General features: G+C 42.8%; 1 protein-coding gene across 2 annotated transcripts in view; it reads left to right on the forward strand.

The window, feature by feature from the left end:
• HHIP (hedgehog interacting protein) overlaps positions 1-18,005 on the forward strand; it is a 136,427-nt gene extending 118,422 nt beyond the window's left edge. The window contains exons 12-14 of one of the 2 annotated variants that reach the window (XM_053258129.1): positions 11,185-11,333; positions 13,715-13,843; positions 15,896-18,005. In XM_053258129.1, coding sequence (XP_053114104.1) covers positions 11,185-11,333; positions 13,715-13,843; positions 15,896-16,017 — 400 coding nt within the window. In that variant the 3' untranslated portion in view covers positions 16,018-18,005. Of the gene's footprint in view, positions 1-11,184; positions 11,334-13,714; positions 15,748-15,895 lie in introns of those variants that run through there. The other variant, XM_053258130.1, reaches the window with a different exon arrangement.
• Positions 18,006-18,224: the final 219 nt, after the last annotated feature.

Below are 18,224 nucleotides of genomic sequence, written 5' to 3' on the forward strand. Positions count from 1 at the left end.
GAAAGTAAGCAGGGCTGTCAGAGGGCTTGCAATCTGGTTGGGATCATGTGGAGGCATTTGCTGTATGAACTGGCCCCTCCAGATGGAAAGAGGACGCACCACCAATGTGATTTTTGAGATCATGGCAGCCATTTTGAGCTCAACTGAGCAAGGTACAGCTTCAGCCCCCACAAGTAGTGTCCCCGCTAAGGTGTGCACATGTGCATGCACACACAAGTTTCTTTATGTCCGCACAGTTAATTTTAGATCCCGCCCAGGTTGTTCCAGGAACGCCCCACTCTGAATGCACATGCTCACACACTGCCTTGATACTGCCACCCAGAACAAAATTCATTCTGCACATAGATGAAACAAAATTAGAGAGAACACTGCCCACAAGGAAAGGTGGCTCCAGGGGTGGGGGGCAAGGGGGACAAGTGCCCTCTCGGACAAGTAGTTTGCTTCTCCATCTTCCCCTCCTTTCTTTCTCTGAAATGTAGCATGTGGGACAGAGCTCGCCCACCCAGAAATGCACACTACCTCTTCTGGGTCATCCTCCCCCATTTTTCTTTATTGCTGCCGCTGCCACAAGATATCAGTTCATACAACAAGCACTTCCATGCAATGCCAGCCATGTTGTGTGGCTATCAGTGGCCTGGCATGTTTCTAGAGGCTTTTGCAGGGGGACTGCCATCTATATGAAATGGCCCTAAGCTTGTTAGTGTACCCAGTGGATAAAATCAATGAATTGCTTTGCTGGCACTCCGATAACAGACCAGCTTAGTGCTAAAGTGGATGAAATGATTTTTCCAGAACTCTGTTCTCTTTCATTCCTGCCCACTTTCACCACTGATAGCAAGTCTTCGGGACTTGTCACCCATGTTATAGAATACATGTTGTTTCAGCTATGAAATGTCTGTCTAAAGAGTCTAGTAAGTTGTCCCACTGGAAGTCTGAGGGAGTTACTGGGTGTATCGGTGCCAGTCCCATAGTCCCCTATAATGTATGGGGGATTTAAAGCACAGAACAGGTGGAAGGGGTTGCTGACATTTTTCTTGCTCATGCTTCCTTCCTCCTTCTCAAAAAGCTACTTTTCCCTCTCCATTTTTCTCCTCTGAGAACTGCAAGATTCCCCACTGGAAGGAGGAAGAAAAAAGCCAGAGGAAGCAGTTTTGGTGAGAAAAGCACAAGCAGAGGAAAGATGCAGTATTTCATGCCTGCTAAAATTTGCACTTTCAATTGCCTGGCTTTCTTAAAGGAATCTAGCCCAGGTCATACTGCCATCTTGTTCAGTGAACCTCTAAGAGCTCTGAAAATGGTTTAATGATATATATGTGAAGGGTTGCTTGCAAAACCACTCCTTTCTACTGGACCAAACTTTTTTTCAAAAGATACTGATTCTTCTAAGAAGTCAGAATTCAGTTGACAAAGTTGTTGTCAATATAGGATGGGATGAAAATGAAGGGGGGAGGAAGCAAATTTGTGCCCAAAAGTATAGGAGCTATACTTCAGCATTCTGATATCAGAGTTTAGCTTCAGTGGGCACATGGCTGATTTCTACCCATTCCCAGGACCTCAATACCACTCCGAAGAGATGCCTCTGTTCCCATGCCCAAGAAGAGACAGAAGTGCAGTGCAGTTCGGTATCAGAAAAAGAGATGCAGCAACCACTTTATAATTAACATATCCAAACCTGAGAAGTGCTTTTGTCAGCTTAACAACTGCATTGCTGGCATTAGCATCAGGATCTTTCCTGACTTAAATGCTCAAATCTCCAAGCATCCTGACAAAGATGAGGAAAGTTATCAGTGCCAGACTGAAATTACTTTATTAAAATAATAAAATGCCATCTGTGTGAGGATATGTACGGTTCCGGCATGTTTTATTATTGTGTAAATTTTATTCGGTTTGCAAAACAATTTTTTGAATTTAAATTAAATTTTAAAATGCCTCACTACAGGTGTGAGATTAAACAGGGGTGCCATGAAATATAACCACCCTCTCATTATTTAGCCTTGGTTTTAGGTTGCATTTAACTACCCATTTATTTTCTTTCCGCCTTCACTATGAGGGCAGTTTTCCTGTTTATTTGGTTGCATGTTTACCCATTCACAATGTTTTTGAATCATTCTGCTTTGCTTTGCTTTTTCTTTTTTTCTTTTTATGCAGGAGTGCATAACCTTGGCTATTTCACATAGCCAATAATAAACTTTTCAAAGTTCTCTTCCTCCCTTGAGGAGCGGGAATTGGGTTTTGTATGCTGCATAACTGTAGAGATGCTGTTGTACATATTTAGATTTATCAAAGCAAGTCCAAACAAACAAACTAACCTCCAAGTACACAAACCCAAGAGCCAGAAGTGTGTGTGTGTGTGTGTGTGTGTGTGTGTGTGTGTGTGTGTAAAATGGGAAAACATACTGAAACAATAATTGGCAAACTAAAATGAAAAGGAAAGTGCCCAGTAGTGCTGATGTAGATATCTATCTTCACAGACTAGTCTTGGGCTAATAATGATCTTTCAGCCAAACCTGCGGAATTGATCCAAAGAAAGAAATAAGAACTGCAGAGTACTTTTATTTACCCTGTGCTGTGCAGATAAGCATCAATATCATTTTGCTTGTTTTTCTGGAGCTTTCAGAATGGTTTTACCTTACAACCCCTTGCATTGTATAAGCACCTACAGCATAAAACTCCTGTTCAGCCCTGTTTTCCGATTAAGGTGTGCTGTAACCCTAGAAGATATTAAAATTCAAGTGCAGCCAGTATGGTTTGGTGTATAGAGATTCCTGCTGTAGAGTAGTGGTTCCTCAAGATGATTCCAAGCCCCTTTTAAGCCCTATGATTCAGTGAGACGATCATAAATCTCTTCTCCACAATTATTTTCACATGCCTGATTGTATTTAAATAATACTGTGGAAGTATGTTATATAAAGCTATCAGCAAACAGCAATTGACCAAGAAACCCACCCAAGTGGTCCATGTGATCCCCTTGGATTCAAAATGTACCTAATCCTCAAAATCACTTGTAGTTACAGAAGCCCAGAAAGAATGCCTCAGCGAATGTTGTTTATCTTTTAACATAATTGTTTTGCCCGTTTGCTTCTCTATCTGCAGTTGCCTTTCCTGTAGGTGAACATATGCACTACAACCAATGAATGCATAAGCTCAAAGAGTTTTTCACTTTGTAAAGGAGAGAAAGAATAGTCTTTAAAAGATCACATTATAATTCATACATGGCACATTTCCGCCACCATCCCACCTCCTTTCCTTCTTACAAATATTGCTTCCTAAGGAGCTCTCCGTGTACGTCCTTTTATAAGGCAAAAATATGTGCTCACTTTGAATTTTGCCTCCTTTTCTCGTGCCTGCAAGAAGTTGGCTTCTCTGCCATCGTAAGGAATGCAATACATAATTGAGCAGCTTTAGCCCATAAGCCAGTTCTTTCCCAATTCATCCGTCAAAGTGCTATGCAAGTGGCCCCCTAAATTGATAAATTCCCACAGTGCCTGTTGACCCAGCTGCCAAGGCCTCCTGCAGCAGGTGTTGTTTTCATGACCACCCTGACAGTAATACAAACTGTTTAGCAGTTGCATTGACCTCACAGCTATTAACACTGATACCGCCTCCGCTGGGGACTAGTTTTCAAATATGACAGAATTTCTTCAAGACTAGAGGTCATGAACAAGTATACCATATAAGAATAAATTTGATATGCTGCTGAGTTTAAAAATCGGAAAGGGGGGGGGAGGAGTTCCTTTTCTTCCTCCTCACATCATTCCCCTGTAGTAAATCAAGTAATGAGCTCTTGGCATGCCTCCCAGTACTGGAAACAAATGTCTTGAAAAACCATACCTGAAGGGGTGCTATATTTACTCTGGGGAAAGTAGTCACTTATCATGAAATAAAATTTATTTTCACTTGATAATTTGGTCTAAGGAGAAATGAGCTAGAAACAGTGTGCATTATTTTGCTAGGAGGGAGGAGTTTTTATTTTCTGCATTCCCACCCTCCACTCCACCGGGATAAAGACAGCTTTAATCAGGATTCCTGCTTACTGACAGGAGGATTGGACCATGATCTATGAGGCTCCAACTAATCTGTGCTTGTATGATTGTGTCTTTTTCAAAGCTGGCCTTTGAGAGGGAGAGAGAGAATTGATGTAAAGCTCCAGTGATGGGCGTGTGTGTGTGTGTGTGGTGGTTTGCAATTTTATACTAGCCAGTTGCACTATGATTGAGACAGACCATGAGAGATCTTTCTGAGGGACTTCCCAATCCCATGTCTGTCTCATAATAACCCCTTTCATACATTATGCGGAACACTTGTACAGTAAGAGAGAGATTGTGCCTTTGCTCAGCCAGGGCCAATCTTTCCATGAGACAAGATAAGGCGGCCACATCCGGCGACAGCTGCAACAGAGCAGCATGCACATCTGCACCTCCCTACCTGTGGCCACCTCTCCCACCCTGTGTTTGGCACCTCACTTCGGGTGTCCAAAGACTTCGGGACACCCCTGCTCTCAGCAGCTGGTCCCACCCTGTACATGTGTTCAGTGAAGATGTGGAAAATCTGCATATATGTACAGATTGCATGCATATAGACTCCATCTATTCAGTTGGGGACTCTGCTTCTGTTCTTTCTGTTCTTTCGCTCCAATGTGAGTATAGAGCAGGGGCAGCATCCATGAGTAGACACAGTCCCAACCCCCTCTGTACATGCATTCAACATAATGTGTGTGTGGGGGGGGGGTGTTGCTAATGTAAGGCTGGGATACTATTTGCAGGAGGAGAATCAGCAGTGGAAAGGTGATGTTTAACATAAATTTGATCCTGCATCCTCTCCCCTGGGTAGTTTCGCCCCATTTTCTTCCACTTGGCTTCAAGAGTGGAAGAAAGGTGAGCACCTGAGCTGGGGAGTGGCCTGGAGGAGGAATTTCAATTGACGAGTGCAGCACAGGGTAAGCAGCCCCTCCCACTTGCTTATTCTTCCCTAAAAATGCCCCAACTCCCACATTTATTGATGCTGATGTTTGTATCCCACCTGTCTAGGCAAAATGCCCTGCTTACAGTAAAATTGAAAAGAGTATTACGAAATGATATAAAACGGGGCCATAGGTCAGTGGTGGGGCATCTGCTTTGCATGCAGAAGATCCCAGGTGTAGATAGCCTGCCTGGAACCTTGGAGAGCCGCTGCCAGGCACTGTAGACAATAACAGTGTGCACAAACTGAGGTTCGAGCACTGGTTCGACTCTGAACCAGTTCGGCGCCATGGGGAGAGGGGGAGCGGGAGCTTAAGAAAGAGGAGACTAGGTCCTAACCTGCTCTCTGCCGCCGCATGTAGCTTCCTGCTGGGGCGGTGCTCTTCCCAAGAACCCACGCTCAGTGCCAGCATGCACATGCTGACCACACAAATGGCACCCCCACATGTGCAGATGCCATGTGCATGCTGGCGCCGCACGTGGGTACTTGGGGAAGAGCACCACCTCAGCAAGAAGCTGCATGGGGTGGCAGAGAGAGCAGGTAAGGACCCTGCTCTCTTCTTTCTTAAAGCTCCCACTTCCCTCCACGTTGTGCTGAACCGGTTTGGAGCTTGTCCGAACCAGTGATTGAACCTCAGTTCACGCACACCCTTAGTAGACAATATTGAGCTAGATGGATCAATGGTTTGACTCAATTTAAGGCAGCTTCGTATGTTCCTATGCTGATCAAACAGTAAACCAACAACAAGAAAAATAAAAAATGCTAGAGACAGAAAAGCAAAAGAAATCAGTCAAAGGAAATGGAAATTTGCTCTTAAGGGCAGACAGGAGGTGGGTGCTGATGTTTTCCCTGCCTATGCCACACACACACACACACCCCGCATTTCCTCCCAGCTGCTTTTTTCTCAGTGGGCCTCTCTTCTGAATAGTAAGTAAGTTCTTTCTTTCTTTCTTTCTTTCTTTCTTTCTTTCTTTCTTTCTTTCTTTCTTTCTTTCTTTCTTTCTTTCTTCTTAACAGTAAGAACTGGTTGACAGTGAAACAGTCTGCCCTGTGTAGTGCTAGGTTTTCTTTCACTGGTGATTATTATTATGATTATTAATTTTTATATACCACTTTTCAACAAAAAAGTTCTCAAAGCAGTTTACATAGAAAAAACAAATAAAATGAGTCCCTGTCCCCAAAGGTCTCACAATCTAATGATAAGATAAGGTAGACACCAGCAACAAACACTGGAGGGATGCTGTGCTGGAATTGGATAGAAACCATTGCTCTTCCCTTGCTAAATAACAGCACTTTAAAAGGTGACTGCTTAGTTAGCAGAGGTGAACAAGTAGCTGGACAGATGCTCAAACAAGAGCATCTCTCAAGGATGTTGTAACCATTTTCTGCTACACCCCAGGGGGGTGGACAAGAAGACCTCCAAGGCCCCTTGTAAGTCTAAAATTATATTATTCTGTGTAAAGCGCATGCAGGGGAAACATTCAGCACCTACTTCCCACCAATCCTTTAAATAATATGTGTGTGCTCTTTTTAAGGAGAAAGAGAGGTCTATTAAAAAGTCCTGGCAATTTTTGATTTGATCAGTTAAGGAGAGCGATTCCTCTCTTTCCTGGTGGATCACTGCCAGAGGCCCCGGTAAAACTCTAATGGGTCTGATCAACTAAATCCCAGTGCATGCATGGGAAGAACACTTTAGATCTTTATTATACACTTTAGATCTCTGAGTAGGCGTGGAAACTGGTTGATTTAGATATCAACTTACTACCTGCCTGGCCCACTGTAGCTCTAATTGAGGTGGCTGGTATGACTGATACCCTGAAGGTGAGAAACGCCCTGGGTAGTGACCTTGTCCTCTCTGAGCTAATTAAAGTGAACCCAGATTGGTGGGCTCCCCTGTTAGGAGGATTGGGGTGTAGCAATAGTTGTCCCAATATATTAAAAGGACAATAAGAATGACCCAACTAATTATCACCCCATTAGTTTACTGAGTGTAGTGAGTAAGTTACACTCAAGGCACCTAAATAAAAAACTCCAAGACTAGTTGGAACTGCAAGGTGTACTTGGGGATGAGGAAGCTGGATTTAGATCTGGGCATTCAACAATTGACCATATCCTAGTTTTACGTCATTTAATAGATAAATATATTTGAAAATCTAACCCTGCTTTATATGTGGCCTTTCTTGATTTTAAATTTGCTTTCTATTCAATTTGGAGAGTGATCCTTTGGGAAAAACTTAAGAAGTCATCTATCGACAGGCATTTACTCTTCCTTATTCAGAAGCTGTATACGAACTGTTCCCTGAGGTGCAACCTGCAAGGGTTGCTCTCAAAAATGATTACCACCTATAAAGGAGTTAAGCCGGGGTGTATCTTGGAACCATTTTTAATGTTTAGATAGTATTAACTCAATGGCCAACTAAATTCTTAAGGGTCATCCATCCTCTCTGCCCCTAGATGCGTGTCTAATACAGTACTCGGATTAGGGACCGGGATGCCCAAAATTGAGGTGAAGGCTTGGAGGTATATAATTGGCTCAAGATTCAGTTTTTTCCAACAGAATTCATTTTGCTAGTCTTGTCAGATGAGAGCTTGTCCAATTGGAAGTTGGAAACTGCAAAGAAGTTACTTTCATATGGCCTTTTGATAAAGCTCCTTGCTTCTCTAGGATATGATCAGGCCAAACAAGTATTTCTTCAGAAGCTGAATAATATGGAATATCAAAATGGTTAATAGAATATCACAGAATATGAAGGTCTGGGTTGTAAACTTTGCCTGGGAACCTGTGAATTATTTAACAACAAAAGCCTTTTCCAGGTTGTAGAGGAGTTCTTTAGGGCGAGACGCAACAACTCTTTGGATTACTTGATGGAAGAAAGGCACTATGTAAATGCAATAAATAAAATAATAGACTCCTGGCAAAAATATTATGTAATATTTCTATAAAATGTGCTGTAATGTGATGTTTTACACTTCTGCAAAACATCAGCAGCACTGTATTTGGCTATAATTTCTGATACTGGAGTGTTTGGCTGGCATATTTACAGAAAAGATATCAGCTTTATTCTTTATTACACTTAAAATCAAATTTTGAAAAGGCCGAGTCTTACTACTACAAGGAAGTAGACAAGATAGCCTACGAGTAGCCTATGAGATCCTCCCCATTTCCAGGTGCCCAGTCAGGTAATCTCAGAATGTTGAGTAGTTGTCCTTGAGGGTGGGCCTCCAAGATAGGCTGGGGATTCTGTTGGTGTACCAACCACCCTGCTGCACTTCAGTCTCCCTACCTGAGCTGGCGGGGGTGATCTCAGAGATGGCCTTGGGTTCCCCCGAATGTATTGTTCTGGGGGATTTTAATGTCCATGCTGAGGCCCCCCCAGTAGGTTCGGCTCAGGATTTCATGGCCTCCATGGCAACCATGAGCCTGTCTCAGTTGGTATCGGGCCCTACCCACATGGCAGGAAACACTCTGGATCTGGTTTTTGCTGACCAGGGAATTAATGATCTGGAGGTGGGGGAGTTTGAAATAACTCCCTTGTCATGCACAGACCATCATCTGGCGGGATTTAGTTTGACTGCTCCATCTGCCCTCTGCAGGGGTGTTGGAGTGATTAGAATGGTCCGCCCCAGGAGGCTTATGGATCCGCTTGGATTCCAGATGGCCCTCGGGGAGTTTCCAGTGTCCAGAGCTGGTGACCCTGTCGAGGCCATGGCTGATCTCTGGAATGGAGAGACGACCCAGGCTGTTGGCACTGTTGCTCCTAAACGCCCTCTCCAGCTTGGTGGAGCCCGTTCGGCAACTTAGTTTTCCTTGGAGCTTAGGGCGATGAAACAACTTGGACAACGGCTATAACAGCACTCGAGGAAGAGTTGTGCCAAATCCGACCGAACACGGGCTAGAGCCCATTTTAGGGACTACTACGTGGGGGGGTGGGGGTGGGCAGCGAATAAATCTTTTTTTTCCTCTGCCTCCATTGCATCTGCTCAGTGCAGACCAACGGAGCTGTTTCGTGTGGCAAAAACATTTCTCCACACATCCCCCCAGGTAATGGGGGAGGAATTACAGTATCTACAGCCTGTTGTGATCAGTTTGCTTATCACTTTGCTGCTTGCATCCATGCTGACCTGGACTCCAGAGTTTTGGCAGTTCCAGCAGACGTGCCTCTGGTACCATCTGGTCCTGTTGTGTTGGATTGTTTTCAGTTTGTACAGCCTGAGGATGTAGACAAGATCCTGTGCAGTGTGTGGGCGACATTGTGCGCTGTTGACCCTTGCCCTTCATGGCTAATAAAAGCTGCCAGGGAGGGTAAAGGTAGATGGTTGGAGGTGATTATTAATACCTCATTAAGGGAGGGCAGGATGCCAGCATGCCTCAAGGAGGTGGTGGTAAGACCATTATTTAAAAAGCGCTCCCTTGATCCCTCCAACCTGGATAACTCTAGACCTGTCTCTAACCTTCCCTTTGGGGGCAAGGTGATAGAGCGTGTGGTGGCGTCCCAGCTGCAGAGGTTCTTGGATGATACGGATTATCTGGACCCTTTTTAATCTGGCTTCTGCCCCAGATATGGGACTGAGACTGCCTTGGTCGCTCTAGTGGATGAGCTTTGCCAGGAACTAGACAGGGAGAATGTGTCCCTGTTGATTCTGCTGGACCTCTCAGCAGCCTTCGATACCATTGACCATGGTATCCTTCTGGACCGCCTCCTTGAATATGGGAATTGGAGGTAATGTGTTGGAGTGGCTCCGTTCCTTTCTTGGGGGAGAGGGTCCAGAAGGTGGTGCTGTGGGGCTACTGCTCGGCCCCATGACCGTTGGCCTTTGGGGTCCCGCAGGGTTCGTTTTTGTCCCCCATGCTGTTTAACATCTACATGAAGCCGCTGGGAAAAGTCATCTGGAGACTTGGACTGAGTTGTCAGCAATATGCAGATGACACTCAGCTCTATCTCTCCTTGTCACCTGATCCTAGGGAGGCGGTAGATGTTCTGAATCGGGGATTAGAGGCAAGACAGAGGTAATGTTGGTCAGTAGGAGAGCCAATCGGGATGAAGTGATTCTACCTGTTCTAGATGGGGTTGCACTCCCCTTGAAGGAGCAAGTACGCACCTTGGGGATATTACTGAATCTGGCTCTGCTTTTGGAAGCTCAGGTGGAAGCGGTGGCCAGGGGTGCCTTTGCATGGCTTCGGCTAGTGTGCCAGCTGCGTCCCTTTCTCCAGAAAGCAGATCTGGCCACAGTTACCCATGTCTTAGTCATGTCACGGCTGGATTACTGTCACACGCTCTACATGGGGCTGCCCTTGAAGAATATCCGGAAACTGCAGCTTGTACAAAATGCGGCATCTAGGGTTCTAGCTGGAGCTGCCTGCCCGGTGTGATCATATCACACCTATTTTGAAAGAGCTGCACTGGTTACCAGTGTGTTTCCAGGTCCAATTCAAGGTGCTGTTTTTGACCTTTAAAGCCCTCAACAGTTTGGGCCCGGGATACCTGAGGTACCGCCTGCTCCCAAGGGTTGCTGCCCACTTGACAAGATCATCTGATGGGGCTCTGCTCCTGGTGCCAACAAGGAGGGTGGCTCGGTTGCCGTACACGCGGGACAGGGCCTTCTCGGTTCCTGCCCCCAGATTTTGGAATGCTCTCCCAGTGGTCATTTGCTCCTCGGACTCCATCACAGTTTTTAGAAACCTTGTTAAATCTTGGCTTTTTATTCAGGCCATTACATGATTGTTTTATTGCTGCTTCTGTGTGTTTGTATCCATGTACAGTTTTTATGTCTGTATTTTATATATTTTAAATTAGATTTGCTGTCATATTTTTAGCTTAATACTTTTAACTGTCATTTTTATTATGTTTTTTAATTTTTGCAAACCGCCTTGGGATTGTTTTTAATGAAAGGTGGTATATAAATTTAACAATAAATAAAATAAATTAAAATAAATAAACCATATGACAGATAGTTGTCAAAATCTCAGGGCTTCTTTGAAAATATTTTTGCTGACTAAGTCTGCTGAATATCATGCAGTGGATTTCATCATCCTAAAAACTCTAAAAAAATTAAATGTTCCGTAAGATGCAATTTTCCACACTTTATTTAATAAAACAAACTCTGCAACATGGGCCATTTTAAACATCTTTCTTTGGGGAGAAAAGTGAATCCAGCCTGTGTGTAAACCATTTCTCTTTGACCCTGACTTTTAAATGTGTGTGTTGCTTGTATATTTTTCTACAGGCCTTTAGTCCCAGAAGAATGCAAAAGAACAGCTCTTCCTGCCCAGATATTGACATCTGAATGCTCAAGGCATTGTCGAAATGGGCACTGCACTCCCACCGGAAAATGTTGCTGTAATCAAGGCTGGGAAGGCGAGTTCTGCAGAACTGGTTAGTACTCAGTTCATGGTATAGTAATCCTATAGCAAGAATTAAATACCCCCATTTAAAATAGTTCATTTACTGAAGCTTCTAAAAAACAAACGATGAATGGGTGGGAAAGTGTGGAAGGAGAAACCAGGGATTTCAACCTTGGTTTATGAATTTAGAATTTGCTTTAGATCTGCCATGTATGGTCTTGATAAATTATGCAAAAATAATTCTGGATATTGTTCATACGCAGTGTGCATGAGTATAATGGGACCAGGGAGTGAGGCAGCACACTGGGACCTACCACCACCAACAAATATACACATACTTTTGCTATCATTCAGATGCTTCTTCAAGCAGAATCTTTCAGTCAGTTTATCTGTGCATGCAAGAGGTGCCAGAACACAAAAACAAAGCATCCAGTTACAAGAAAATGGGAAGGAAAGGCATACACGTGAACTGGCTGTGGGTGAGGCAGGAAAAACCCCTGAGGCATGCAGCTATAACACCTTTGGAAAACATGTACCCATAGGTGTAGCTATAATTGAGTGAAAGGGTTCAAAGAACCCGGGCCCTCCAGCTCCTGAGGGCTCCCCAGCTCCACCCTTCCCTATTTTCTTCATTATCTCCCTCACTCTGAGGGGCCACCAGAGAGAAGGGTGAACACAGGCCCCCTCTCCCCTAGCTACCCCCCTGCTACCTTCATTATATCGGGAAGGCATGGAAAGCCAGAAGTAACACCCTACGAGGTGTTACTGTTCAAAGTCTGTTCAAAGGAGACATCCTGAACCCGCAGCCAGAGCAGTTCACTCCAGGACTGAATTCTAGAGAGTTAGAACAGCCTCTCTGGATATTGTTCATATGCAACAGTACAGCACACTGTGGCTTTTGCCTAGAGTCCCTCTACGAACTCACACTCCCCCTTCTACATGAGATGTTTGATGTGTGCTTTGTAACAGTAAGGTCGTTCACACGATCATGCCTGCTGGGGCTAGGGAAAGCTGGGGTGAAGGCAGGAGCCTACCTGTGTTCCCCCAGAGGATCCCATGCCTAACTAGGGCTCCACCACCCTCATGCCCATATAGCAATAGCACTAGCACTTACATTTATATACCGCTCTATAGCCGGAGCTCTCTAAGCGGTTTACAATGATTTAGCATATTGCCCCCAACATTTCTGGGTACTCATTTTACCGACCTCGGAAGGATGGAAGGCTGAGTCAACCTTGAGCCCCTGGTCAGGATCGAACTTGTAACCTTCTGGTTACAGGGTGGCAGTTTTACCACTGCGCCACCAGGGGCTCATATGAGCAGTGAGTGGCACAGCAGTCAAGAGCTAGAGGGAAGGGAACTGGGTCATCTTGGGTCCCACAATGCACTGCGCACAGCAACGCAGTGCATTGGGGGATTTCCACTGCTGGGCCATTCCTTCCCTCCAGCTCTATGAGAGGAGCTGCTGGCAGCCCGAGTTTCCACATGACTTGGGTGTGCATGCTCTCCAACCTCACTTTTAGTCCAGATTAGAAAACCCGGTCTATTTAGGACTACAAAGCTCCCGATTCAAGCGCTTCTCATGACCAGCCCTATCTAGGCTACAGCTGGTAGCTATAGCTGGGCTACAGCTAGAACCCAGATAGGGCTGCCCATGAGAACGATCTCTATGTCTTGGGTTTTGTTCTAAACAGCAACTCTGTGTCTGGGAGCCGGATCCAGATTGGAACTGTGACATGAGGAAAAGGAAGCTTCAAACCTTTGCCCTCCCCCATGGTCCCAAACCATATTGGGACCCACCGTGGCTCCTATTTTCCCCAGGAGGGAAGTTATATGAATACAGGAGTTTCTCTTTTGGAGAAAATAAGAGCTGTTGGAGGGGGGATGCAAACTATGGGGGGCAAGGGTTAAAGCCCCCATGCCATGATCCTGATTGGAATTGCATCTGCCCCCCATGGTTGCTATTTAGGGGGGAAAGAGGCACATAGTTACAAAGCATACATTAAATGTATTGTCTAGTCTGATCCTCAGTTAGTCACGGCCCCTTCTGGAACAACACAAAATTTATCATGTGAAGAAATGTTTATTAAGTTCATAGCCAGATTTTTTCCCCACCTCATCTTAAGATGCAAGTGCTTAGAAATATCTTTCCAGAAAGAAAGAGACAATTCTAGAGCATATGCAGTATGAAATGTAATAAGTAATATATATTAAGCACCCCCCTCTATATTAGAGTGATCCTTTTGCAAAATACAGTATATTTCTATTATATTTGTATCCCATTTTTTTCCTAACTGGTAATCCAGGTTTGTGCTAGTTTATATTTGAAGAAATAGAAAAATGTGGGTGGGTGGTTTTCCCCAGTGCCCCCATTGTAATGGAGGAATGAATTTGAATTTGAATTTTTTACAGCAAAATGTGACCCAGCATGTCGACATGGAGGTGTCTGCATACGACCAAATAAATGCTTATGTAAAAAAGGATATCTTGGCCCTCAATGTGAACAAGTGGATAGAAACATCCGAAGAGTGACAAGGGCAGGTATTCTTGATCAGATCATAGACATGACTTCCTATTTGCTGGATTTAACAAGCTACATTGTATAGTTTCTGGGACTTGGATACTACATTTTCAATGGGCATTTATTTTTGAATCTTGTCTTTCCTAAAAATAAAACAAACAAAAAAAGACTGTTACCCTGCTTTGAAACTCCAGTGATTCCATTGGGTTTGTTGATCTGTCTTAACATTTTCAGAGACACAGAAATGTAGAATTCACGCACAAACATCTGGTTGCATAACTAGTGGGATATTAAAATTATGTTTCCTCATGTGAAGTAGTTTACACAGAAAGTCCACTGTTAGTCACAAATAACTTTTCAGTGATGTTACTATACATCCTTTGATGTCCCACCAATTTTATGTTTGTAAGTACAGGTGGCCCTCATTATTCGCGGAGGTTCCGGTTTCGCCTATAGGCATGCATATGGAAACTGCCAATAACGAAACCTTGATTCAATGGGACTTGGGGGCTTAGGTTGCTAACAATAAAGCGAGGGGAGCAGGGGGGCAGAAATAAGAGATGAAAAGGACAGTACTTTATTCTCCAGGTTTCTAGCTCTCCAGCAGTGCCTCCACCTAAACCCCGAAAACAGTCAAATGTTCACCAAAAAAAATTTTTTTTAAGAGCCACAGAATGGCTCTCTGCTGGAAAATGGTGGTCAGAAATGACACCAGAAGCCATTTCCTGGTCATTTCCGGCCACTTGAAAACGCAGATAGGTGAATTTCACCAATTTTTTACCCATGGATAATTAAACTTGGTCTCTAAGACCCAATCGCGGATACGCAAAACCACAGATACGGAGTCAGCGGATAATAAGGGCCACCTGTATTTGACTATAACAATCCAAAAGGAGTTTTGAAATGACTGGGTATTATGAAATTTTAATTTTAAGCATTGTTAAGGTAGAGCAGATGGCTGGTGGATTCAAATGACCAGTTGCCATCCAGGTCATAAACACATGCCTATGTTTTCCTCCATTGAAAGCTATTCTCTGAATGGGATTAAGAGGTTATGGTAGTTAGAACTCCACTAGAAGCTTCAAATGATGGAACCATCATATAAAAATTGAAGTTAAGCATGTGAAAAACATGGTCATGTGAAACCATCCTATCTTTATGACAACTTTTCAGAGCTCCTTCATGCATTCTTATATACGCAATTCATTGTACGATTGTAATCTACACTCTTATCAATGTAACAGAATGTTATGCACTTAACTACTTTACCTGGCATAGATGCAAAAAATCTGGCTATTGCAGCTTAATTTCCACATTGTTTCAAGTTCTTAATAATTAAATTATATCTGCATATTTTAAAACCAGTCATTCTAGAAGGTCTGCTTTTTATTGAATATCTTATTTAACAATGGGCACTGGGTTTGTGTTACATATTTATATTATTTTATTTTATTTTTTATAATATAGACATCATCTAGATGAACAGCTTTGCCATGTCCTGTAAAATACTAGTTACATTTTTCTCCAACTTAATTGGAATGACAGGGAGTGAAAGAGCAAACACACTCTTTAGTGTGTTATGGACCTAATATAGAAATGTATCCTTGTGTCAGCCTTTGTTCATAATCAACGGGGAAACAGCACCAACCAACCAGTCACTGTAAATGTTTGTAGATTCTTTCCACTATATCAGGACTGGCCAATTGATGTTCTTAGAATCTATTACAGAATTCACACTGAATGGAACTTCACTGGATGGGAGCACACTTTAGCAAGTCTTGCCTGTGTAAGAAGATACTTGTACAAATCAATAAAATTATGATTATTGCCAAATATGGTTTAAAATGTAAATGTTTCTTGGAGAGTTAATGGAATACTGTTTCCTTTTTGTAAATGTATCAATAAATTTGGTGTACATGCTGTATTCAGAATTCTTAAAGTATTAATTCATATTTGAACTATAGGATCATCCGCAGAATTTAAAAATCTTGTTCCTGAGATACTTGAGATCTGGTCTGTGTGTTCATACTTACAATGTATATCAATTTCTTTTTCTCCTTTTGTTCTTACAGAGAGGCCTTCCCACACAGAAAGAAGGGAAGAGCAAGGGTGCCCGTGGTGGCATAGTTCATTTAACACCTGTTCCTGTACCAGCAATATACAGTGTTTTAAGCGGTGTAGACTGACACCTTAACCAAACATTCCCAGATTACTTGAAAATGATCTCTGTAGGAGAGAGAATGTCTGTATAGCGAATTCTTCACTAACGAAACAGGCAATTCCTTAAATTTTAATACAGCTGTAATTTGTAAGCAATATGTGATAGGTAGCTGTTCTTATCCAGATCCCTCTGGCTAGAGACCGCAGAAGGAAATGGTGTCTATGTTGCCATCCACCTATGATTACTCTTGGCTTTCAAGTGACCTAATGACAAATGGAAATTGGTTGAGAAATCTTGGTCCAGTGCTTAGTGAACAATGGTCTGCATTAAAAAGTGCATGCATAATTTTGCACAATGTAGATCCAACTGACACTCTATTCAGAGAAGGTTCAGGATTAAATGAGCATGGAGACCAAATTGCCCTCTTACCCCAGAAAAGGGTGGTCTCTTCCAGTCATACTAGCACATCATTGGCTAAGCAGTGTGACCAATCTCGCAATGAACCCTGCAATAGCCTGCATCTGTAGGTTAATAGCAGACCTTTGTCTCCATTGCTTTCTCCCTATAGTCTTTTTACTGAATCACATCACAAAAAGTTTTACAATTTAAAAAAATGTCCTGACAACCATTTTTGTAAATTGACCTTACCATCTAATCTTCTCTTATTCAACGTGGGGGTGACATTAACAAAATGTGAACTTCTAGAGAAAGAGGCAGCTGTCTAAATCTGTCAGATAGTGCAGTTTTATTACACATTAGAGCTTTGCCAGAGTAAGAATGAAATTACTGCAACACTTATAAGCAACTCACATTTAGGTGTTCAAAATAGCTGCTAGTTCCCTGCAGACGTGGAGGGTGGAAGTTATCCCCCAAGATAACATTGTATGAGCAAATATTTTCTGTCTCTAGTTTAAAAAGAGACATCATTCTTCTCCCAAAATAATTTGCAAGAAATTTCTATAAGGTTTATTGCAGTAGTGAGAGTTCCTGGCATAATCCTGGCTAAAGTCTTGATTAATCAGACACCACACATGTAAGATCATAATAAGGACAGGAATAATAATCAGAGAAACCTAACAACAACTGAAATAATCAGATTGTTTTGTTAGTGACCGCAGGAAACACAGGTAGCCTGAAGGCCAATTACAATATGTTTGCAATGCTAGTGTAGCACTGACATAATGTCTAGTTTGTAACATTGCACTAAAGAAGCACTCACTATAGACCAACCTAAGTAATTAAAATATTGAACTGGGTAGTATGGAGTGGAATGTGCATCAGTGAATTACTAAGACCTATTCCATCCTGTGGAAACAGAACTCTCTCGACAATTATGCACTCCCGGGAGTGCATAACTTAGCATGAGAACTCTTCAGTGGAAATGAATTGTTCCCAGTAAAGTCACTAAAAATCTCAGCTGCATGTTTATGAAAAAAAAGCACACCAATTATTGAAAAGGGTGGTGAGTAACTTTAATCTTTGTCTCTCCCTTTTTTCTGCCCTTTGAGCCTAAACGTAAAGGAGGTTTAATGGTATGTAGTAATTACCTTGAATAATGACATGCAAAAAAAAAATTAACGTATTTCTGTGACAATTTCATTGCTAATTAAGCTCACACCATGGCAACTCACAATGAGACCCTAAAAATGAAGTTTACAATGAAACTTTTGCCCCCAGTAAAAACTGAGGTCGGTGGAGCAATCAGTTAATAGGCTCAAAAAGAACGTATGGCTTTTGTGCTTGGGTTCAAGGGTTTTTTGGTTTGTTTTTTCATCTGCCTCTCCTGGCCTGCAGTTCTAATGAGGTTATTATGAAACCTTGTGATTGTTTCTACAACAATATATATTTTGAGTTGGGGAGTGGAGAATATCCTTCAGGTTCTTTTTCTGTCAAGCGACACACACAAAAACCATGAATACTCCAAAGAACATATATCTAACTTATTTGTTGGATGAATTACAACCATGTATATGCTTCAGTTTACCAATGCAAATAAAAGGAATGCTCTCAGCTCAACTAAACATATGGCATAGATAACTACATTGACCATTAATTGACCTTTGTGCAATATATGATTTGTGTGCAACCACTGGCCTGCCATTGCATGACTCTTGCTAGCCTGGATAGTTGATGGAAATGTAGCTGTTGTTGTGGAGTTAAGGCACCATCATTCAGCTACAGCTTGCAAGTGTATTTTCTACTGAACTGACATTTCCGTCATGTCCAGCAAATAGGATTGG

Source organism: Hemicordylus capensis, chromosome 5 (genome assembly GCF_027244095.1).
Source record: "Hemicordylus capensis ecotype Gifberg chromosome 5, rHemCap1.1.pri, whole genome shotgun sequence".
Lineage (NCBI taxonomy): Eukaryota > Metazoa > Chordata > Lepidosauria > Squamata > Cordylidae > Hemicordylus > Hemicordylus capensis.